The 23672-nt window shown below is 36.6% G+C and overlaps 2 protein-coding genes and 1 non-coding gene across 7 annotated transcripts; 1 reads left to right on the top strand and 2 right to left on the bottom strand.

The window, feature by feature from the left end:
• Nucleotides 1–1100: 1100 nt before the first annotated feature.
• Nucleotides 1101–23463, bottom strand: LOC131160272 (pentatricopeptide repeat-containing protein At1g02060, chloroplastic). 5 transcript variants are annotated; one of them, XM_058115739.1, is made up of 6 exons: nt 21071–23453; nt 16516–16940; nt 16039–16310; nt 2663–2781; nt 2523–2564; nt 1101–1182 (listed from the first exon to the last, which is right to left on the bottom strand). In XM_058115739.1, exon 1 carries the CDS (start codon nt 23376–23378, stop codon nt 21126–21128), a length of 2253 nt encoding a protein of 750 aa, XP_057971722.1. In that variant the 5' UTR covers nt 23379–23453; the 3' UTR covers nt 1101–1182; nt 2523–2564; nt 2663–2781; nt 16039–16310; nt 16516–16940; nt 21071–21125. The 5 variants fall into 5 exon arrangements, with proteins under 5 accessions (XP_057971722.1, XP_057971720.1, XP_057971723.1 ...); XM_058115737.1 differs by lacking the exons at nt 1101–1182; nt 2523–2564; nt 2663–2781 and adding an exon at nt 4873–5733 and having other exon boundaries at nt 21071–23459; XM_058115740.1 differs by lacking the exons at nt 1101–1182; nt 2523–2564; nt 2663–2781 and adding an exon at nt 4873–5648.
• On the top strand, nt 4634–4784 carry LOC131161220 (U4 spliceosomal RNA). The gene has a single exon (XR_009138370.1). It is a non-coding gene; the product is annotated as a U4 spliceosomal RNA (small nuclear RNA).
• Nucleotides 4672–5362, bottom strand: LOC131160972 (uncharacterized). The gene is made up of 2 exons (XM_058116840.1): nt 5321–5362; nt 4672–4794 (listed from the first exon to the last, which is right to left on the bottom strand). The coding sequence occupies exons 1-2, from the start codon at nt 5360–5362 to the stop codon at nt 4672–4674; spliced, it is 165 nt and encodes a 54-aa protein (XP_057972823.1).
• Nucleotides 23464–23672: the final 209 nt, after the last annotated feature.

Consider the following 23672-nt stretch of genomic DNA (forward strand, 5'->3'; position numbering starts at 1 on the left):
TTGTCTATCATGCAGATTCTTTGGTTCAGCCAAAATGAACCATTTTTACTTTTTCTTCACTTGCCCCCTTTTGTAAATCTTGTGTCCAAAGCTTCATTATGATGATATTTATACCTTCTTGTGTGAACATGTATAGAAATCCTTTGCAGGAAGATGGAACAGAAACTTCAAGTTGCTGTTCTCTGCATGTAGAACGGTAGAGATCTAAATTCTGAGGCTAAACATATATATATCCCGATCAGACTAGGGCAGAATTCTTTTTGTTCTTCTGCTTTTAGGGGAGATGAGACTTGTAAAAGCTGAGATTGTTCTTTGAATCGGTTCAATGGGTTTATACTGCTATAGGGCAGTATTTCCATGCCTTGAAAGATTAATTGTGGGATATCTGATAGGCATGTTGAAAAGGATTAACGTTAATTGGAGAGAACATTTTAATGGATTCCTTGATTTGAAATAACCAATGCATCATTAGCTAGATGCTAAAACTCCAATCCCACATTCCCTCACACCACCAAAGTTAGAATTAGGGTTCTTTAAGGACCAAATAATAATAATTTTTAGGGTTATGATGGATCATAAAACTCACTGAAATTTATCCTTTTACAATTTAATCACCAATTTTTATTCAATACAAAAGTCTTCTAAATATCCAATTATACCAAGATAACATATTTTATTATTGTTATTACCTTGTTAATTATTAATAGTCATTTTTTTTTTCACAATATTCATGTTTTTTATAATAACATATTTGATGGTGATAGTTATTTAATTAAAGTAATGTTTTTATACCCACGGGCATGACGCAATGGAAAGACATTAGCACGTAAGAAGAAGGATCAGGGGTTCAATTCTAGGTAGAAACACTCACGGAGCCAGTTGTACCTGTAGATGGTGAGAGTTTACTCTATGAGCCAGCGGGGACCGTGGATGGTGAGAGTTTGTTCTGTGAGCCAGCAAGAACCATGGGTAGTGAGAGTTCTCAGTGAGTCGGTGGGGACCGTGGATGGTAATGGAGATGTGTCCCGGGGGTCGAGTTGGCTGAACGTCCAACTGATGCATGGAAGCCGTGTTCGCATCCGAACTTTGCCCTGATCAGCGAGACTTAGGGGTAGAGGATGCTGATCCATAGATTTGGTGTCGCACCAAGGGGTCCGAAGGGCTCGTTGGTGGCTAGAATTCCTATGTAATCAAAAAAAAAAAAAAAAAACATGTATCTTATAATATGTAAAAGGGAATGAACTATGTAACGACCTACTAAAATTTTTTTTAAAAAAAAATTACATATATACTATATTGTAATTTACATTGCTCTGATACCTTCTAGTTTAATTTAACCATCAACTTAAGCAGCGAGAAGCTGAGTTCATATAACCATAATCAAATACACAATACCAGAGTGTTAAAATGCTCTCAAAATATACATATACAACTGAACTAAGACAATACAAAAATACTCCCTTCCCCAAAAGACTCACCCTACTGACAGGCCTACACTGTAACCTCATTCTATCTGCGAGTCTGATCTACTCACCTAGCTAGATCACCTAAAAAATGTAAATTTATTGGGATGAGACAACGCTCAGTAAGACGAAACATGTTTTTGCTAGTGTGTAGCAAATGAGTTACAATTCTATAAAAGTCTGACTCTATATAATCATGTATAACTGAATCTGTAAATACGGTACAAATAATATAAACCAATATCCATGTTGCTTAACATATCCGTATTTTAGGTTTCTACTCATAATACTTCTAATGTACATAAGTATATTCTCTGTTTCTGTAAAACTATATATACATAGTAATAACTGAAAAACTTCCCTAGATGGATAGTTGTATGTCATGATTTAATCCCTTATGACAAGGTTGTGTGGCCCGTAGGCGGGATTTATCATTAGCTGGCCTACCAAGATAAACCACTATACTCCGTTAGTCAGATCGGCCCTCCTCAACCCATATCTGATGGGGAGTCTGTCTACAATATAGACACCATCGACTTATCTACCACATATTATCTAAATACATGGTTGCATTCTGAATTGTATATAGTTACGGTACTGTGCTCTGTAAACTGTATCTATAATGGTCCATCAGGGTCTGATATTATATAATACATCTCTATATACAACTTTCTGTTTTACCATGATTCTGTAATAACTATATTAATCATGACGCTGTAGTAAACTGCAACTATATTAACTGTATTTCTGAGATTAACTGTAAATCTATATGTCATGGTACTATAAAATTGTATAATCATGGTATATTGTAAAGCTTATTCCCTATCTGTATATTTTGTAAAACATAATCCTAAAAATACTGTAAAACATATTTCTATATAAATATTGTAAACATGATTCTGTACTGTATTTATATTCTCATGCCACATGGTAATTTAGAACATCTTAAACATAACTAATAAAATGTATAAATTCCTACTCTGAATAATAACCTGGCAAAAACATGTAATTTATACTGAAATCATACTGAAGTTACCTTGCACAGCATATTTCCCTTACCTGATTCCTACTAAAATCTCCTACTATGATAGGTCCAACACCCTGAAAATAACATTTACCAGAACAAAACATCACTATTACTTCAACTACTACATTTCCTACAACTGCTAGAAAGTCAAATATTGCATAAAAGAACTTACTCTGAATCTGAGATGGAATTCAACTCAGTCCCACCAACGATCCGCTCTGGCAGACTTGAAGAGAACTTCCTCAAGAGCATCATAGTGACCTTAGATCGTCGATCCGGCGAACGACGAAGCTGAAATCGAAGAGAGAAGAGGGAGGAACTATATGAGAGAGAGAGAGAGAGAGAGAGAGAGAGAGAGAGAGAACAAGTTTTTGCTGAAATTTCTGCGTAAAAATCCAAATTTAGCATTATTTATACTATGAACTTCGTCGACGAGTCACATCATCTCGTCGATGACGTCAAGAAGAAGGTTCATTGACAAACACCACCTCCTCATCAACGAAATTCAGAATTTGTAAAAATAGCCTCTCGGCATCTTCTCGTCGATGAAACATGTCCTCGTCAACGAGGCTCTCTTGTATCCTCGTCGACGAATCCCCTGTGTTCATCGATAAGGTCCTGATAAAATTTCTCGGGTTATTAAAAATTATCTCTATAATTAGAAAGGGGGATTCCCACTTTCTTGACCTAGTTTTTAACATTCCCTATAAACCCCTACAACTGCCCATAAATATTTTTTAAAAGTCCCTATAATTTACTCATGAATATTTCAAAATATCCCTATAATAATCGATAAATATTTGAAGAACACCCCATAATCTATGAATATTTATTAATTTATTTATTTTGTTATAATTATCACTCAAAAGTTGTGAAGCACGCACACGTGCCTGCAACTAGTTGCTGTAATGTGCTTTCGTAAAAATCATTAGAAATGTATTGAAAAATGACAATGCGAGACAGATTCAATCGGCAAAAACTAGGAATTGGTCTACTTTGTTAGGTAGGTTGAATATCTTATTTTATAGTACTACAACTTAGATAAAATGTGAATTTCTTTCCCCCATGAAATCATAGAGGTGAGTCTATGTGCTATTTTATTCTCCTTATGTTGCATTTAAGAGCATGAATTTTGGAGTAATATTATATTACGTTTTCTCCAAATCTAATACAAATCTAGATTAAATTCTCTCCAAACAGAGGGTTCAAATTTTTCGAAACCTTTATGAACTTTTTTTGAATTTTCTACATTCTTTTAGTTTTACATGGTTTTAAATTTTTATAGCTAGTTTTTTTTTTTTTCTATGCTTTTCTGAATTTTATGGTCCGTCAATATGATAATTGCGACACCAAAAATAACTTCAAAAAACTAAGGGAAACTTTCCGATTCAAGTGTTAAAGTGCTAAACATAGGAAAAAGATGGAAAGAAATAATAATAATTAACCTCTCATGAACTTAGTCAAAAAAATGAAAACCTCATCTAAAATTTCAAAATTTTCATACAACTCTCTTTGCATATGGAGTAGAGACGTGTACTTCCTTTAAGATTTCACAAATCCCATGAATCTCGTGTGATATTTCATTTTTGGGACATTCATTGCTCCTCCCACACTTGTCTTTTTATCAAATATCAAAGAAATTTGCACCTTTTCACCCTAAACTGATGTAAGGTAAGATTCGTAAAATGTTTAAAACCTCAAGAAAATATGAATCTTTTTATCAAATGTCAAAAGAGGTTTGTAAAATTTTTAAAACTAGGAAAAATCTGTGTTTTGCCATTCATTTTATTAATCTTTCCCCCTTTTTTGAAAACCTCAAACTTGACCCCTCATAAAAGGCTAACGTTCATTTCTTAAAAATCCAAGTTAGTGACTTTATTCCTAAATTAATTTTGTTGAGTTGTTGAGAATCACTACGAGTAAATAAATAAATGAATGGGGAAGAATCCCTAACGAATGATTTGGAGTGTTGGATTCATTCCCCAGCTGTTGACATGGGAATGGTCTTGAGAAAAGACCATAGCCTTTTAATATTGGAACAAAGTATTGTAGCATTAATTAACTTGTCCCACATCGACTCCACGAGGGAAAGCAGTTTTGATTAATGGAGTATTAAAGGGCAAGCATGTAGGAAATTAGAACCATCTTTGCGCTTGGGGCAATGACGCAGCTAGTGAGGTTCTAACCGAGGCGCGTCAATTGCTGGTTGAAAACTATTTCCAAACCCCCTCTTCGGCCTGGGTATGGCCCAGGCCATCGAGAATTTCTAGAAGGGCTCCCCTTGGGGTAAAGCCCTACAAGTCTCTAGTCTAAACATTTTTCACAATGCAGCCACATGAAGGCAGGAAGATAACAAAGCACAACTTGAATAAAAACAATCACAATTTGTTTTTCATTTTAAATATAAAGAGTAATTCTGGGCTCTGCACAACTCAAGGTAGCATCTCCCACCTCCTGTTAATGTCCTTTATTTATTCTACATAGAGTTCAAGGGCCAACATGTCTTCTTCCACAGCTTCTCTAGTCTATAACATTTTTCGCAATGCAGCCACATGAAGGCAAGGAGATAACTAAGGCACAACTTTAATAAAAACAATCACACAATTTGTTTTTCATTTTACAGATAAAGAGTAACTCTGGGCTCTGCACAACTCAATGTAGCATCTCCCACCTCCTGTCAATGTCCTTTATTTATTCAACATAGAGTTCAAGGGCCAACATGTCTTCTTCAACTGTAATTTGGGCCTCCAGGGCAGTTTTCGGAGAGTTGAGCCACAAAAATGAAATCCCTCTTCAGCCCTACTACTTCTAGTGTGGTTAGCTCCCTCACCCGCATCAAGATGCTTTGACAAAGCTGCAATCCCCTCTCCATGTGCATTAGTTACCGAATGATAATCTGAACTGCTTGATAGCACAGTCTAATATTGACTTCTTTGTGCCTTGACATGGACCTTGTTTTTCTGCTTGTCATTTGCTTCCCGAAAATTCAGTGCCGAGGGTCCCTGCCCCACTTCTCATCTCGACTGGTTCTCTCCTTTCCCTTTGAAGAGAATTCATTACTATTCTGCCAGATCCTCCAAGTCGACATTGATAATAAGGCAGAAAATTCCACATCTAAGCACTCTAGCATCTTGTCAAGCTGCTCCCTCCATTATAACCTGGAATATATGAACTCAAATAGGGTGTGCTAGGCATCAAATATGCCATCCACACAAACTCATTCTGATGAACATTTATGCAAATCTGAACAAATAGAGAAAGCAATTGAGTCGGGAAAGATTAAATCCTTAAAATGCATATAAGCCACTCATCTTTTAAAGGCATCGCATGTTATTATCTGTCAAGCAAGTAGAAATGACTGGCTTGCTTCCATTGAAGCTAATCATACGGCCAACATTACCATTCATGATTTACATAATCCTAATGAGTCCAAAGAATACAGCTCTGATACCACTTGTTGGGAAAAAATATGAGTGATTCTCCCAAATAAATCATGGTGTAATGCAAATAAATAAATAAATTGAGACACAAGAAATTTAACGTGGTTCCCTCAAATATTGAGTTACGTCCACGAGAGTCAAAATCCACTATCACCAAGGTTCGTACAAAGTGAGTACAAAAAGCACAAGCCTTACAAATACACAGAAGTGTAACAAACGTGTCAAGATGAAAGACCTTACCAAATGTTGATAACAAAGCTCCAAGATCCAACCAAAATAGAGCACAAATGTAAGCACAACCGAAAGCCCAATATGCTGAAAAATAATCTCTTTTGCTTGCTGGAACAAGCTAGAAAAACCAGTATACTAGCACTCGGAACGGCAGCTTGCCGCAGAAACAAGCGCATGAGCAGCAGCGCCGAGAAGCTGCTGGAGTCACAGAAGGGGCCGCAGCTTTCTGGAGTGCTGGAGAGGACGGCTGGCCAGCTGCTGCAGGCGTGAGGAGCTCGTACAAATGGTGAAGGAAGTGGAGATAAATGCAGCCCCAGGACAGAGAGTTGTGTTCAGTGAGGGGAGTGCTTTGAGAATACAAAATGACATGCTCCAGATAGGCTTATTAGAGAAGCCAAACAAAACAATAAAAAAAAGAACACCTTTCCTAGACATGGGCCCCACAAGGAGGGACACCCAACTAATCTCCCCCTCCCGACTTATGGGGACAACTCCACCAATTCGGCCAAAACTCAACACTTCACATGCTTGTCTCTAGACAATGTTTTCATCATCATATCCGAACCATTATCATCGGTGTGAATTTTGTCAAGTTGTAACAATTTCTTATCCAACACATCCCGAATCCGATGATATCTAACATCAATATGTTTTGACTTAGAATGGAAGATAGAATTCTTGCTCAAATGAATTACACTTTGACTATCACAATAAAAAACATACCTTTCTTATTTCATGTCCAACTCTTTCAAGAACCTCTTCAACCAAAGCAATTCTTTGCAAGCTTTGGTAATGGCAATAAACTCGGCTTCCATAGTAGATAGAGCAACACATTTTTGTAATTTTGATTATCATGTCATAGCTTCCCCTACAAAAGTCATCAAATAACCCAAAGTTGATTTTCTAGAATCAACATCACTGGCCATGTCGGCATCCGTGAATCCATGAAGCATAGATTTACCATTTTCAAAGCACAAACACACCTTTGAAGTGCCTCTAAAGATTGTAGAATCCATTTTACTGCTAACCAATGCTCCTTTCCCGGATTAGAGAGAAACCGACTAACAACTCCAAAAGCATGAGCTAAATCTGATCTTGTGCAAACCATTGCATACATTAAAGAACCAATGGCCGAAGCATACGAAATTTTCATCTCTTCCTTGTCTTTCTCACTTGTAGGACTTTGTTTTATACTATGCTTGAAGTGACTAGCAAGTGGGCAACCAATAGGTTTTGCTTTAACCATATTGAACCTCTCAAGCACTTCTTCAATGTACCTTTCTTGAGACAACCAAATTTGTCAATTTTCTCGATCACCAACAATTATCATGCCAAGAATTTGCTTTTCTGGTCCCAAGTTTTTCATAGCAAAAGACTTGCTCAACTCCAATTTCAACTTGTCAATCTTGGAGAAGTCTTATCCTACAACGAGCATATCATCAACATAGAGTAAGCTAATAATATAAGTAACATCCAGAAATTTTTTTCACAAACACAGAATCATCCGAAAGAATTTTTGTTGTCTTTTTGAGTCCGGTTCCTATTTTGATGCTGACAAAACACAATTATCTCATGTGTGCATTTAGTGTTTGAACAAGTTTATATTAAGCACATGCGGTGAAGGGAAAATGGAAGTCAGGAGGAACGTAAAGCTTATATACTTGATGTATTCCATAAAAGACAGAAAAGCAAAAGAAGAAGAAGAAGAAGACACATTATTTTATTTTGTAATTGCATTTAGTTTTTATATATTTGGTCTGTAAGAATGCATATCCTGCATGATTTTTTTTTTTTTTTTTTTTAAATATCCTGCATGATATGATACTAAACTCAGAATGACAATAGACTGACCGTAGGGAACCCAACAAGAACCATGGACTGACCATAGGGATTAAAACCTTTCATGAAAAACCTTTTTCTAAAATGCTAAAATCATACAAAGGTTTTAAAAATATTCTTGGGTCAAAAACAGGGCCAAAACTTTTGATTTTAATTGACCTCAGTCAACCGACCAACTAAAGGCTTAAAGTGCTCAGTCGACCAACCAGTTCATTTGGCTAGATTTGCATAGGCTTAGTAGACCGACCATAAGCTCAGTCGACTGACAATAAGCTTAGTCAACTGACCAATTAAAGGCTTAAAGTGCTCAATCGACTGAGTATCGAGGGGGTGGAAAATCGCCCTTGCTCAGTCGATCATGCCCTTAGGAAATTTGAATTTTTAACTTAGTTTAGTCAACCGATGCTTTCCTCAGTCGACCGAACCCTTAAGAAAATTCAAATTTTATCCTAGGTCAGTCGACCGACGCTTTCCTCATTCGACCGACCCTCTCGGATTGCCCAAGTTTTTCAGCACTAAACATGATTAATTTTTGTTTAAACATTTCTAAAATGACGAGCGTGTCCCTAAACGGTCATATTTTTTAGAATTCTATAAATAGCCCTCACATAAGCTTAAATAATAACTTTGATTAGCCAAATTTTCTCTCAAATTTATTTGAGCAATTTTTGAATCAAAGTTCCCCCAAACTCTTTTTATTGTAAAAATCTTTTGTTTGGGCAAAATTTTTTACTCTCCAACTCTCTTTCCTTTCTATTCATTTGAAAAATCCTTTGGAAGAGAGCATTTTATTTGAGCATTTATTTTATTCAAATGCATTTACTCTCACTCACTCCTTATTTTTTAAAAACATTTTTGAGAGTAAGTTTAAAGGTTTCTCCAGATTATTTTCTTGATAAACATTTCTGGGGAATCTTTTCTATAACTTGTGAATCTTTGCACATCTATTGCAAGATTCAAAAGCTCATTGTGTATTCATTGCAAAAACGTTTTTGAGCATAAATTCTAACTTCTCCAAACACTTTTATTGCAAATATTTGTTGGAGAAAATATTTATTTTATATTAGATCTTTGAAGCTTTTATTGCATATAACATTTAACATCAAAGATCATATATAATTGTTTTTGCAAAAATATTCTTAAAAGCAAAAACCCTAGGTTCTCCCACTTCTTATTGAAAAATATTTTTGGAGAATAATTTATTTGGGTTCAAATCTTTGAAGTATTTTATCATATATATCTTTTTCAAAAATTGCAAATTTATTTTGAGAAAAACACTCTTACTCTCTTGAGCTTATTTCATATCATACAAGAGTGCATTTTGATCTTCAATGTGTACATCCCTACTTAGCTTAGACGCGTATATTTGTACAAAAATTATTGTCTTATGTACCAGTTTGGCTCAACTTGAAAATTAGGCTGGGGAGACTCTGACCCGTAAAGGAGTCTCAAGCTAGCTCGAACCCGGTTAGGTGAGCGAGGAGGCGCACCTTCCTATCAAAGGCTGTACGGATTAGTTCCGCCCAAAAAGTGAACCAAGGTGTCTCCACCTCGTAAGGAGAATCGGTTGTGGCTCAGCCCTGTAATTGAGATAGGGAGGCTCCGCCCTGGAAGGAGTACTGATTGTGGCTCAGCCCCGTAATTTGAGTTGGGGAGTCTCCGCCCCATAAGGAGATTGTAAGTGGCGCCACTCCGCCCAGTTAAAGTGAGCACATAGTGGAATCCTTGAGCTATTGGCTTAAGACGGGGATGTAGGCAGGATTGGTTGAACCCCGATATCAAATATTGTGTCTCTCTCTATCTCATTTATTTTTCGTACTTTAAATTTCGTACATGTATGCTTGTTCTTTCATTGTTATAATTATCTTGCATACACATAGATAATTCAAATGAAATATGTTCCACGTGTATGTTTGCATTCAACGGCTAATCATTTCACATACACACTTTAAAGTTTAAATGAGATATGATGTGATGTTTGTATGCAAATATTTAATCTGTTGAGAATGTAATGTTTGTTTTAAATATCTGCATACTTGATTATTTGGGGGATTTGAAATTACTTAGAAAGACCCTAGGTTGCGAAATACCATTTATGATTTGAATTTAACCTAGGAAGTTTTAAAATTTTCAATTCACCCCCCTCCCCCCTCTTGGGATCACATCATTTCTCACAGTTTTTGAGTAACCATGATCAATCATGAAAGAATCAAATTTCTTGTACCATTTCCGTGGTGCTTACTTCAGCCCATACAAACTTTTCTTTAATTTGCACACTAAATTCTCTTTCCTTTTTTGTTTAAAGCCTTCTAATTGTTCCATGTAAATTTCCTTTTCCAAGTCACCATGTAAGAAAGTGGTTTTTACATCTAGTTGCTTAACTTCTAAATTCTAGTTTGCTGATATGCCAAGAACTGTTTCAAGAAGTAGGTAAAGTTCAAGTATTTTAAAGCCAAACTCAAGGGCTAATAAAGCTCATGATGGACATATTTTATAAAAGCTTGAAGAATGAAAGTTGATTGAAAGCTCAAAAATGATATATGATCAAGGAAAGATTTCAAAGCAGAATTTACATGAAGTTCAAGAGTTTAGAGTTTTAAGAATGTCTCTATGTAAGTACTTCATGTAAACCTCAATATAAATTGAAATGAAACTCTTACAAATAAAAAGAAACTATGAAACAAATTTTTGAAAGACCTTAAAATATGTTTTCTAAATCAAAATGATAAAGGTCTCAAGTGAGGAAAGATGTTTTCAAAGTGAAGCAATTTTCTGAGAGCCAGGCGACTGCCAAAATTAAAAGAATTAAAAACTAGGAGGCAGTAGAGTCCCAGGTGACTGCCTGAGACCTATCAGGCACCTGGGTGGTCAAGACAGGCTCTTGCCTGTGCCTTGGCAGGCGACTACCAGCCTTCTGTGTGTTGAGTTTTAACTATGGTAGGCAACTGCCACTCGAATAGGATTTTAAAATCTCAACGGGAAAATTTTTTAAATGGTTTTCTTGAGCTCTACTCTTTTTGGAAACTTGATGTTTACTCCAAGCAAACTTGGGGGGCAAGGAATTATCTTTTAAACATCTATAAATAGCCCCAACTATAATGATTTTAAACACCAAGAAATTTTCCAGCAATCAAGAACTCTCAAAGCTCTAAATCTCTCTTGTGCTCATCTTGCTTTCACTACTGAATTGCTGCTGATCCTAAATCCGAATTTGAGTCTTCAAAGTCTGAATTTTTCAATACACGGAAGATAAATTCGGTGATCTAAATTCAATTGAGCTTCAATCTCTTTATATTGAATTACATTGAAGAATATTTGTGCTGAATATTGTACTAACCAACTATGTTTTGAGAGTGTCTCTTGTACACAAATTTCTCTCTACTTGTTTCTTGTTTCTAGACGATTCAAGGTTGTTGGATTGTCGTGCCAAAAGAGGGGATATCGTTTGGAGAGGTGGGCTCTAGTCTAATCGAAGGAGTGTTGTAAACGGTGTTGTTCCACCCGGCAAAGGAACTGACATAGTAAATCCTTTGGTGATTTGCCAAAGGCGATAACGTAGGCAGGGTATAAGCTGGACCTCGTAAAACCTTCTGTTCCTCTCTCTCTTCCGTACTCTTTATTTTTTAGCATACTTTACAAACTGCGTGTATGCTTTATAATTTCTGAATTCTAAGTGTTTGGGTATTAAATAGACTGGAAGAATATTTGTTTTGATTTGATCAGCATTAATTACAAAAACTGAAAGGGAGTACATTAGTTTATCATCCTAAACCTATTAAACTAAAGGTTTATTTAAAAATTGAACCTTGGAAAGAAGTGTGATTGTGAATTTCAACACAAGGCTTACACAAATCCAACAAGTATTGCATATTACATCTGGCTTATTTTTACAAAAATCAAGTGCTTGGTTATTTTGTATTGATTATGGTTGATTAGGATTGATTATTTTACAAGTACTTGGTGATTGTGTTTGGGTTGTGCTTATTGTTGTAATACAAAAGTTTTAAAAAGATCATAAATTTTTTTTAACCCAATTCACCCCCCCTTGGGAACAATATCCTATTTTCATTACCCATTTTTGCTTATTGTATTTGTCATCATCAAAAAGGGGGAGAATGTTGACTATATGAGTCCGATCTCGTTTTTATAATGACAAATCACGTTGTTTTTTACCTGTGCACTAAGCTCTTGAACAGGTGTAACTCTTAGCACGCACGGATGGTAAGAATGCAAGGAAGCCATAAAGACCACAGAGATCATATCACATGCTGGCATTTGAAGAGCAAAAAGAATGAAAACCATTTGTGTCAATTGTAATTGCATTCAATTTTTGCTTTTGGTCTGTCATTATATAGTCTGTAATAATTGCATCTCATGCATGATAAGAGTTGTATGCTCAAGATACAAAAGACCATAGACTGACCACTAGGACCCTAAACCCTTAGTACAAAATGCTATAACTTATTCACACATGGTTGAATAAGTTCTCGGACAAAAACAGGGCAAAATATGCAACTTCAAAGAGCCCCGATCGACCGAACTTTTTAAGTTCAAATCACCTCGGCTGACCGACGTTATTTATTAAATGTTTTTTTTAAAGGGGCTCAGGCGACCGTCCTATTTATCACACATCTCCTCGACCGCCAAAACGAAGATCCCAATCTAACTCATCTATCTCGGCAGACCGGCCCTCAAGGTCTAAAATTGACCGACCGACCGAGCTTGACCATTCGGGTAACCGAACATTAGGCCAGGTGACCGAACCTACAAAGGTTTGAAATATTGCTTTAGTTCGACCAACCGACACAGTGATCGGTCAACCGAACCCTCAAGATCTTTCAAATTTACTATGTCTGTTCGGGCGACCAGCTCATAGCTCCGGACGACCGAACCTCTTGGGTTCGCATATTTTTATCGCGTTAAACAGAGGTTAATTTTAATTTATCTTTTCCAAAAATTCCCTCTATGTCCCTAACGGTCTAAAATTTAGAGAATTCTATATATACCCCTCATTTGTCCAGATTAGCACACAATTAGCATTATAATTAGCAAAAAATTCTCTCTGAAAAACTCCCATTGCCTGTACTTCACATCTTTCAAGCTTATATTTGATACTCTCTTATACTATTGCTTGCCAAAATCATTTTAAAACAGAGAGTATTATTTTTTTATACTCCTCATTTGCAAATTAATTGCAAGTTGAAGGGAGTTTGATTCTTATTGTTGTGTGCATATTCATACAGTATCTTTAAGCTTATTACTCTCACATTCTTGTATTGTCTAATAATTTTTTAGAGTAAGCTAAAGTTCTTCTCATTATATTTGATTGATAAATATCATTTGGGAAGAACTCATATTAACTTCTGAGTCTTGACATCCTTATTTCTAGATTCAAAAGCTTACTTGTGCCTTTTGATAAAATTCGTTTTTGCAAGCTTTAACCCTAATCTTGGTTGTGCTTAATACTTGAAATATATTTTGTTGAGATATTCACTTAGGGTTTCAAAGTTCCTTTGATTATATACTGATTACATTATCTTGAATCAAAGGTAATCACTCTCACGTATATACAAATATATACACATTTATTGAGAGCTAAAATATCCTTAACCAAATCTCACTTGAGCATAAATTCTTATCATCTGTGAGTGCATTGGTTGTATTGTGCTTATTGGTGTACGTATCTGCTTAACTTAGAAGCATTTGAGTTGTACACGAAAGTTATATTGATTGATTGTATTCCAGGCGTGACCTGAGGTGGGTATTCTCCGCCCCTTTAAGGAGAGGTTGTAAAGGTTGGGATCAGCCCTGTTAATCTGACCTAGGGTTTCCCTTACCTAGTAAGGAAAGGGTATTGTAATCGGTGTCACTCCACCTGCAAGTGAGCTTTAGTGGAATCCTCGAGCTTGCGAGCTAGAGGCGGGAACGTAGTCATAGTTTCCGAATCTCGATAACACATCTAGTGTCATTTATACTTTATCTGTTTTACATCATTGTGCTTGCTTGATTTAATTTATCTGGAGCAAATTATTTGTGGATTCAATTATCTGTTTATTTCATACGTGCTTTAGATTGACTCTAGGTTTGTGAAATACTGTCTGCTGGAGGTTTGACCTAGAATTTTTAAAATCTCCAATTCACCCCCCCCCCCCCCACCCTCCCATGATTACACTAAAAATAACAAAATTTAACGTGGTTCCCTCAAATATTGAGATATGTCCACAGGACACAACGGTCCAAATCCACTATCACCAAGGTTCGTACAAAATGGGTACAAAAGGCACAAGTCTTACAAATACACAAAAGTGTATAACAAATGTATCAAGATGAAAGACCTCACAAAATGTTGAGAACAAAGCTCCAAGATCCAACCAAAATAAAGCACAAATGTAAGCACAACCGAAAGCCCAATATGCTGAAAAATAATCCCTTTTGCTTGCTGGAACAAGACTAAGAAGACCAGGATATTTGCACTGGGAACGGCAGCTTGCCGGAGAAGCAGGCGTATGAGCAGCAGCGCCGTGAATAGGGGTGTACAAAAATTACCAAAAAACTGAAAACCGGACCGAAACCGAACCAAAACCCATTTTGGTTCACTGCAAGTTGTTTACTGATGATCTTGACGATGATGCCCAAGATTTGAAAGCCCAAATTGCATCAAGCTTGGAAAGAAAAATATAGTGCTAATCACCCACATCCGAGGATGCAAACAGCTTCAGGACTGGTTAGAGTCCGTTCCAGTTGCAGATGGAAGATGGAGATTGACGATTAAACCTAGAAGAACCACCATAAACACTTGAAGATGAACATGAAGACAAAGAGGAAAATGAAGACGAAGACCACACTTTAATTATTCCGACTTTGGTAGCAATGGTGGATTCGAAGGTGGTTTCTCACCGGCGATTAGTGATCCAACAGGAAATAACTATAAATATCAGTATTATATAAAATTATACAATTATAATTTATTAATTCGGTTTTCAATTTTTTTCAGTTTGGTTTTGATCCAAAACCGAAACTGAAACGAAATTTTTTTATATTTCAAAACCAAAACCGAAAATCGAAAACAGAAAAACCGAACCGAAATGTGTTTCGGTTCGGTTTCGGTCCGATTTTCGATTTTCTGGTAATTTTTGTACACCCCTAGCTGCAGGCATGTGGAGCTCATACAAATGGTGAAGAAAGTGGAGATAAATGCAGCCCAAGGACACAGAGCTGTGTTCAATGAGGTAGTGCTTTGAGAATACAAAAAGACATGCTTCAGATAGGCTTCTTAGAGAAGCCAAACAAAACAATAAAAAAAAAATGCCTTTTCAAGAAATGAGCCCCACAAAGAGGGACACCCAACATGGCCAACTATATTGCAGTGACAGTTTCAAGTGTAGGATGTGGAGGGATTTTTTTTTAATTGAAAAAAAAAAAGTTATCACAGGTGCTGTCGTAGGGAATAATAATCCAACAAGAAAACTTCTAATTTTTGTGTAAATAACCCTTCCTTTCCCATTTTCTTTTCCATGTATTTTTTTAAAATTCATTTTCTTTTCTTATCTTTCTTATCCCATGCCCGCCTTCAGGAGATTCAGGTTTGCAGTAGAAAGGTCAAAGTAAAACCTCACTTCAATTAACACAGACATATATATATATATATATATATACCCCTGTATGTATGCACGTAACGCCTTATATACAAGGCTCCCCCACTGAACCAAATCTAAGAAGAGAGAGAGAGAGAGCCTGCACACAGCCTTACTCTACATTTTAGAGGTCTTACCCAGACTTTGACTGATCTTACTGAGTCTTCATTCCTTTTTTCAAAATTCTATCAGCCGAAGTGCGAATTATCTACAAAGCACCAAGGAGGTTCCTCCAAGTACAAAATAAACATAAGCATATTGCTTATATGGCAAGATTTCCAAAAGAAATGTATATATATATATATATATATATATATAAAACTGTATGCATATCAAAATTTACAAACCATTAAAACCAACTAGTTTAAGTACTACGATTTCTTCAAAAAGTGTAGGAGACATACCTATTTCTTCAGAGTCTCTTCCAAGTCTCACCCTCCATGAGATCCAAAACATGTTGATAGGGACTATAGACAGCTTTTTCCCCATCTGCACTTGATTGACCACGTCTCAAAGCCCACATCTCTCTCCACAAACCCAACTGCAGCACAAGTTTGGGCCACCACAAAGAGAGCCAAATCTCATGGGGTTTTAGTCCAAGAGCAGATTATCAATGGCTAAAACATTGCCAAGACCAGCTTTTCAACTACTCTCACATGGCTCAAGATTCTAATGCCTGTTACAATAGTAATTAAAATATGGTTCAGCATTTGAGTACAAAAACTTTTCCTAGAACAAGAATATAAGCATATCTTGATTCCCATCTGAAAAAGAAGTAAGAATAAGTTGATAACAGCTTCAAAGATATACAGTTACCAAGAGAACTCTAATCAATTTTCTTTCTTATTTAAAATCATACATTCCTTCAGTTCCAGATATACCTGCCAGGCTGGCAACGTTACCAAAGTATGCTGCAACAAAACCACAGGAGGGACTGCTGATTTTGATGCTAAGTAATTTTCCTATTTACATTGATGTGCTGCATCTCTGAAATTTCAGATAATCTTGTGTCAGATGCCATCCCCACTTCAGAGCCAGACTATTAAATAACAAGTTTGATGTGCCCCAAGGATTTCTAGGAGGAAAATTTTTATCCAGATAAACAGAGAAACTCCATTGTATGCATCAAATCAATGAATAACCGGATTCTGCATGTTTTCACAAGAACCAAGCTTCTCAGGAGTTTTACCAGTGTGTCTATCCCCAATAATTAATTCTCGCTGACCACATCCGGTAGGGATCATCGAATCAATAGCAATAAGCCCTGTTTAAAGAGACACATGTATGGAATGTCTCGAAATAACACCTGGAGGAGATAAATTAACCAAGATTCAGAAGATGGCAAAATAATTCTTGAACTGTAGACAGAAAAATATTTATAAGAATTTGAAAAAAGAAAATCCACTCCACAAGCGTGGTGAGTTGTGTCAGATGGTCACTTCACCTAAAAGCTAAACGCTCAAGCTGTTAAGCTGTTAAAATGTGGGCTAACACAATATATTCTTAACCCTACATCCACGTGAAGCCTGATAGCACTTGGGGAGAGAAACAACAATGAATAACACCTGTGACTGAGTATAAGATAATTTTTAAAAATTATAAGATAAAATTGGATAACAAGACTAGAACCTAGGACCTCTAGGCAACCATGTTAGATTACAACTGGACATAAAGCAATTAGCAAAGTGGTCATCTAACAACTTGTAGACTACATTATGCTTAAACCATGACCGTTACACTACTGAGATGCTTGTTAGATTTCAATACACAGACCTGCACATGTATCATTAAAATAAGAAATTAAAGATTCATGAATCTATATTAAAAAATATGTACAAGCATATGTCCAAAAATCTTAGAATGCTGTGTTTTTTTTAAAAGTTCACAGAATGTCACAATTATGAGGAAGACTAAGACCGTGCGAGAGTTTAAAATGGAAATTTGATAAATGGTAAAGCACATTTGTAAGTCTTCTAAAGCAATTGTTGACCCTATGGATCATACCCTATTTTGATTATGACAAACACTGAGGTATTTAATGGCCATCTAGTTCATGTGTAGGTTTATATTAGCAAATACACTAATTGCACTGAAGTAAAGCTTGAAGACCTTATTTATGATTGTATTTAATTTCCATATTCATCATGGGTTTGTAATAGTAAATAGGGTCTGGCTTGTAATATTTGTATGCATCACCTGCATGGTATGTGAGGTAAGCTCAAAATGAAAATGACCTTAGAAAGACTTTAGGGATTACCCTTCGGTTGACCGACACCGGATTTTTTGATGTCTTCAAAAAGACCTAGAAATGACCCTAAGACACTCACTCATGCATACATATGATTGATCATTTGATTTGGGTGATTGAATACTTGAAACAGGACCGAAATGCACAAAATGTGCACACTCAGTCGATCGGCACTTCATGTTCATTTTGCCCCTGGTTGACCGACCAAGGACCAGGTCAACTTGTTGACCACAGCTTGGTTGACCGAACTATTACAGTTCATTTGACCTCAATTGACCAAACCCCCCTGAAGTCAACTTTATTAACTTCCTGGTCGACCGAGCACTTTTTGAATACCATCAACCTGGTCGACCGACAGGCTCAGTTCAAATTAACCCTGGTCGACCAAACTTTGCAAGAATTGAAAAATCGCTTTCGGACTTATATGTCCGGTCGACCGAGACCACAATACATTTCACGCCCAGTCGACCGAACCCCAAGAACTTGGGTCGACCAAACTTGTCCTGATCAACCGGTGCTCTCAGGTTGGACCTATTTTTTTACCACGGTTAACTCATTTAAACAGGGTTAATTTAATTAAATAATATTAAAATTTTTCTAATTATTCCAACTATATCTTTAACAGTTATAATTCAGGGGAAGTCTATAAATTCCCCCTCATTTGGAATAATTAGTAGAACATTAGCAATCTTAATTACAAGAAATTCTTTGAAATTCCAAAATCTATAATACTCATTTCTTGAGCCTCCAACACTTATTCTTACCAAATCTTACTACTCAAATATCTTTTGTAAGTGTGATTTAAGTGTTGTTGTTCCATAAGGATTGCTCTCGCAAGATTGTGTTTGTGTGAAATTATTTTCTTTGAGAGCACATCCTCAAATGTTCTTAGGGGGCTTTATTAATAAATTTTTCCAAAGAGGACTTCGTTGGAGCTTCTATGTATTGCATCGACATTTCAATATCTTGTGAAGTTCTTATTTGATTTTGGTTGCAAAAATCCTTTCAAATCATTTTCAAATATCTAGTGTATTTTATCTTGAAAAATCTTTGAAGAGATATTTGTTTATGTGGTGAAAATCTTTATTGGAATATTCATTGAGTAATATCATTTGTATATATATATATATCTTGAGCTTTATACATTGAGAAAATCTGCTGTTTGAGATATATGAAATTTGTCTGATATCTTTGTTTGAGCATTTAGATTGAATATATATTTTGTGATACAAAGATCATATTGGTTGCACTCTCACGCACTGATTACAACGATTGTAAATGATGCGCATGATTTAAATTTTCGCATATTATATTTATCTGCACATTTGGGATTGCATAGAAAGACTCTAAGTTGTGATATTCTGCTAACATCTGTTTTAACTTAGGAATAAGTTTTAAAATTCTAATTCAAGCCCCCTCTTGGGAATACACCAAAGCTAACAAGTCAGCTAATCATCAATTGGAACATGAAATGATGGATCACACTCATAGCCCTTAAGCTAGGAAACACCAATTCTTCTGGGAGCCTGATGTGTCAGTATCTGAATACAACTGAGTTGCATACCAATAATGTCTGACACATGTCAGAAATAAATTAATTACTTTTTATTTTTGGACACAGCGAGATACTCCCAAACACATCATAACACAGCGATGACACATCTGGAACACTCCTTGCAGTGAAAGGATGCAGTTTGTTGGGCCCTTTAACTCTGTTAACAAAAAAAACTAAGAAAACAAACAAACAAACATTTTTTAGGAAGAGCTTAGAGACCCAAAGAATCGAGAGACCTCTTCAGCATTGGTGGGTTAAAAGTTTAGACCTTGGAGCCCTAGCAAGACTGCAGAGTACCATTGAACTTCCCAGCCCCTGCTTCACTGGAGAAAAGATGACAAGGAGGAAGTTTGTTGGCTACTTGGCCTCCTTTCTTCTTCAGTTCAACTCTTCCAGCTTCAAGCCTTCAGCTCCTCGAGCCCAGCAGACATGAATAGCATGTCCATTGCTAGTTCTCCTCCCCTAAGTTCCCTCCCCCACCCCCCTTTCAAGGGGTTGCCAGTTCGCAACTCTTTGTTAATCACTTAATTTTTTTTAAAAAAATTTCTTGATGACTAATTTGCCAGCTTTTTTTGCTGATGGACTAATGTTCTCTAATATGAATGTAACCTGTGATTGTTCGTCTGTGGTTTCACTACTTTGTAATTGTGCAATTGATAATTGTGCATAAATTATGCTATATTTCATTTTGAATTTAATTACCTTAATATGTCCCTACCATGTTGCACCCACATTTTTCCAAAATTGCTGTATCACTATGTCGGTATCATAACCAAGTCCATGTTGGCATCAGTGCTATAAGCCCGCCCCTTAAGTTGGTCAAGATATTAAGAAACAAATTTTGGAAGACCATCATATGATATTCTATCATAACTTGGACATGAGGAAGAACACAGACTGACATCTTTTACATGCCTTGGAAATCTACGCTGCTAATGCGGTTAACAGTAACAGTGTCTCACATTCCAAATCTCAATACACCAATCTTTGGGCAAACTACAGAAGCATTTTAAATATGCAAGAGCTTTCACCTATGAACAACAGTACAGTACTTAAATCAAAATCAAAATAAAAATAAAAATTATGTCATTGATGTCAACCAATCATGTGCCTTCCATACATGAATGATAGTTGTGTTGACACGACCTGCCAATACAGCACCCCTACCAAATCATTTGCATTGTTTCTTTCTTCTTCTTTTTTCCTTTTTTTTTTGTTTTTTTTTTTCAGGGGAATGCCTACTTGGCCATCTCAAGTTACATACTTTGTGCGGTCCCATAATGTACCAAACATCAAATCAGTTTTGATCTTACTAGCAACACAATCATTCAAGAAAGAATGAAATTATTTAATCTCCCTTTTCTGATAAGTTTTAATAGATTTACGTAAACATATGAAAGAATTTAATAACAGCAGCAAATAGAAATAGAAGGAATAATCTTAGGAAAATAAAACCATTGTTATTGATAATGACTTGTCATGGAGTCCATCAGGTAACACGGATCATTCCCTGCAAGGGTTCCTGCTTCATTCTGATGTTCTTCCTCAAAAATGATATGCAACCATCCTATATGTGCAGGAGGGAGGAAAAAGGAGTATAAAAATTGAGGAAAAAGAAGAATATAGGACTTACAAGTTACAAAGATTTGACATTCCACAGCAGAATTTTGAACCAGATTGTCTCATCGTTACCATTTTAGAGTCCTTATAGCTATAAATTCAGCTTCTTTCAACCTCCCCTGTGACTCTAGCATAGTTCTCAACTCTTCCTGGCAACCCAACTGTTGGTTGATTCCCTTCTCCACCAATTCATAGTACAGACTGAATGCTTCTGATAGTTTATGGATTTTACAGAGGCCATGTATAACAGTGTTGCACTTAACAATATCAACACTTTGATGCTTCTCCAAACTAAAGAGCAACATCTCACGTGATTGTAACCACTTTTCATGCTGACAAAGAAATGCAATCAATTCTTCCATTTTAACTGAATAACCATTATCATAAAGCAACCCAACAGTCTGATATGCCTTATCCCATTGACCACTCTTAAAGAGTAGCACTACAGTATCTGTTGAAAGATTGATGTTTTGCCTGATTTTTCTCTCTATCATTAACTTTACAAAGCTGGATGATTCACGGGCACAGCCCTTCTTTAAAAGCTCAGCGAGTATAAAATGGAATATAGATGTTTTGGGGAGATGAGAGCTCTTCAGCATCTTCTCTAGAGTACCATAGGCAAGCAAAGGTTCATTCATTTGCAAGAGGCCCACAATCAGAGATTCATAGATCTCAACATCAGGCAAAAAGTCTCTTCTTAACATTAAGACCAAGAGTTCATACCCAGCTTCAAATGTACCTTCCCTGCAGTGTCCCATTATCAAGGTTTTGTAAGATGGAGGATCCTGGGTCCCTCTTTTCATTAGCTGCCTGAACACTGTCTCTGCCTTCTTGGTCTTCCCATTTCTACACAGATACTCAAATATTGGGTTGTATGCTGCGACAAGAGGTTTACACCCAATGTCAGATAGTAGGATCTGCTTCTTCGAAAGCTCATCAAACAACTCCTCTGCTCTCTCAAAATCCCCCCTTTGGCACAAATTCCGAATCAAAACACTGTATGTAGCCGAATCAGGTTGAATGTGCAAGTCCAACATCTTTTCAAACATCTTCAATGCCTCATCCAACTTCCCCACATTACAATGGGCATTCATTAGTGTGTTGAAGGTACACGTATCAGGAACAAATTCTCCACCACCCATCGTTCCCTCCAAAATCTCTTTGATCTTATCAAGATTCTGTGCTTCACAAAGGCCCTGAAGAAGAGTGTTGTAAGTAATTCTATTCGGTTTCAGCCCTCTGCTAACCATCTCCTCAAACACATTCAAAGCCTTACCGATATCTTGTTTCATGCAATACCCTCTAACCAAAGTAGTATAGGAAACAACATTAGGACTTACATTTGAGCATTTCTTGCACATACCTTTCAACAAATTGTGTGCTATTCTAACCTTTCCATCCCTACACAAACCATCTATCAGCGTATTATAGGTAACTACATCCGGCTCACATTTATATCGTGACATTTCCTTAAAAAAATGAAATCCTTCATCAACCATCGAATTAATACAAAACCCTCTTATCAATATATTAAATGTGTAAGTATCCGGAGTAACCCCATACGTCCTAAGCATTTCATCATACACATTCTTTGCCATATTGGTCCGACCCCGTTTGAGCAAAATAGAGAAAAGACAGTTAAATGTAATAACAGATGGCGACACCCCAATCTCCTTCATTGCCATAAACACCTTAATTGATTCTTGAAACAGCCCGGCACGGCCGTAACTCCTAATCAAAATATTGAAGAACCGATCCTCAAGCTTAACGGCGCCGCCGGAGCTCCTCTCAATCGAGAAGAGGAGGTTCCGGGCAGCATTTAGATTACGGCTGCGGCCGAGAATTTCTAACATGATGAAGTAAGATTGGTCATTGTGAGTGAACCCATTAAGGTGAACCCACTTGAAAAAGCTCAGGGCTTTATTTGGTGCTCTGATGAGCTTGAGAGTTTGGAGAACGGTGGTTTTAGAGAGAGAGGGAGAGAGGGAGGAGAGAGAGGACTCGAGGTCGCCTGACCATGGTGTGCCGTTGATGAGGCGAGCCATGGTTCCAGCCATTTTGGTGTTTGTGGGTGATTTGGGTTTCAGATTCTGGCAAATTTCGTCGGCGTCGTCATCGCCATCGTCCATTTTCTTGGTGCACAGAGTGGAACAGCACCTGGGTAGGAGAGTCATCCAAAAGACGTGAAGAGAAATGGAAGAGTACCTGAGCACCGAGTGCAGATGGGGAAGGGCGCAAGAGCTGAATTTGAAGATGGAAGTGAAGAATAGCTTCCTGGATCCAGCTAGTGATCCAGTCTGCGACTTATGAATTGCAGCCATTCTTCAGGACTGTACGAGAGGAAGCGTTGGGCTTCTCTCTCGCTCTCTCTCCCTCTCGCTCTCCCTCTCTCGCTCCCTCTCAAAATTCTTTGGAGTGCGGTCCAATAATATTTTAAACTTCATATTCCAGTTATTTTTTATTATAAAAATAAATTATTTTTTGTATTATCTCAATAAAAAATTATTAAATATTATAGAAAATCGTGTTTTAAAAAATCAAATTAAGACTACAAAACGAATCAAGTCATTGTTGAGTAGTTCAATTCATTTAAATAAATGATTCAAATTTATTTT

Source organism: Malania oleifera, chromosome 7 (genome assembly GCF_029873635.1).
Source record: "Malania oleifera isolate guangnan ecotype guangnan chromosome 7, ASM2987363v1, whole genome shotgun sequence".
Taxonomy (NCBI): Eukaryota; Viridiplantae; Streptophyta; class Magnoliopsida; order Santalales; family Ximeniaceae; genus Malania; species Malania oleifera.

Excerpts from the sequence above, each read along its gene's own strand:
- LOC131160972 (XM_058116840.1), bottom strand. The coding sequence starts at position 5,362 with ATGGAGAGGGGATTGCAGCTTTGTCAAAGCATCTTGATGCGG. Across the intron at positions 4,795-5,320 it reads GTCAAAGCATCTTGATGCGG|AGACTTGTAGGGCTTTACCC; the intron begins GTGAGGGAGCTA and ends TGTTTAGACTAG.
- LOC131160272 (XM_058115739.1), bottom strand. The coding sequence starts at position 23,378 with ATGGCTGCAATTCATAAGTCGCAGACTGGATCACTAGCTGGATCCAGG.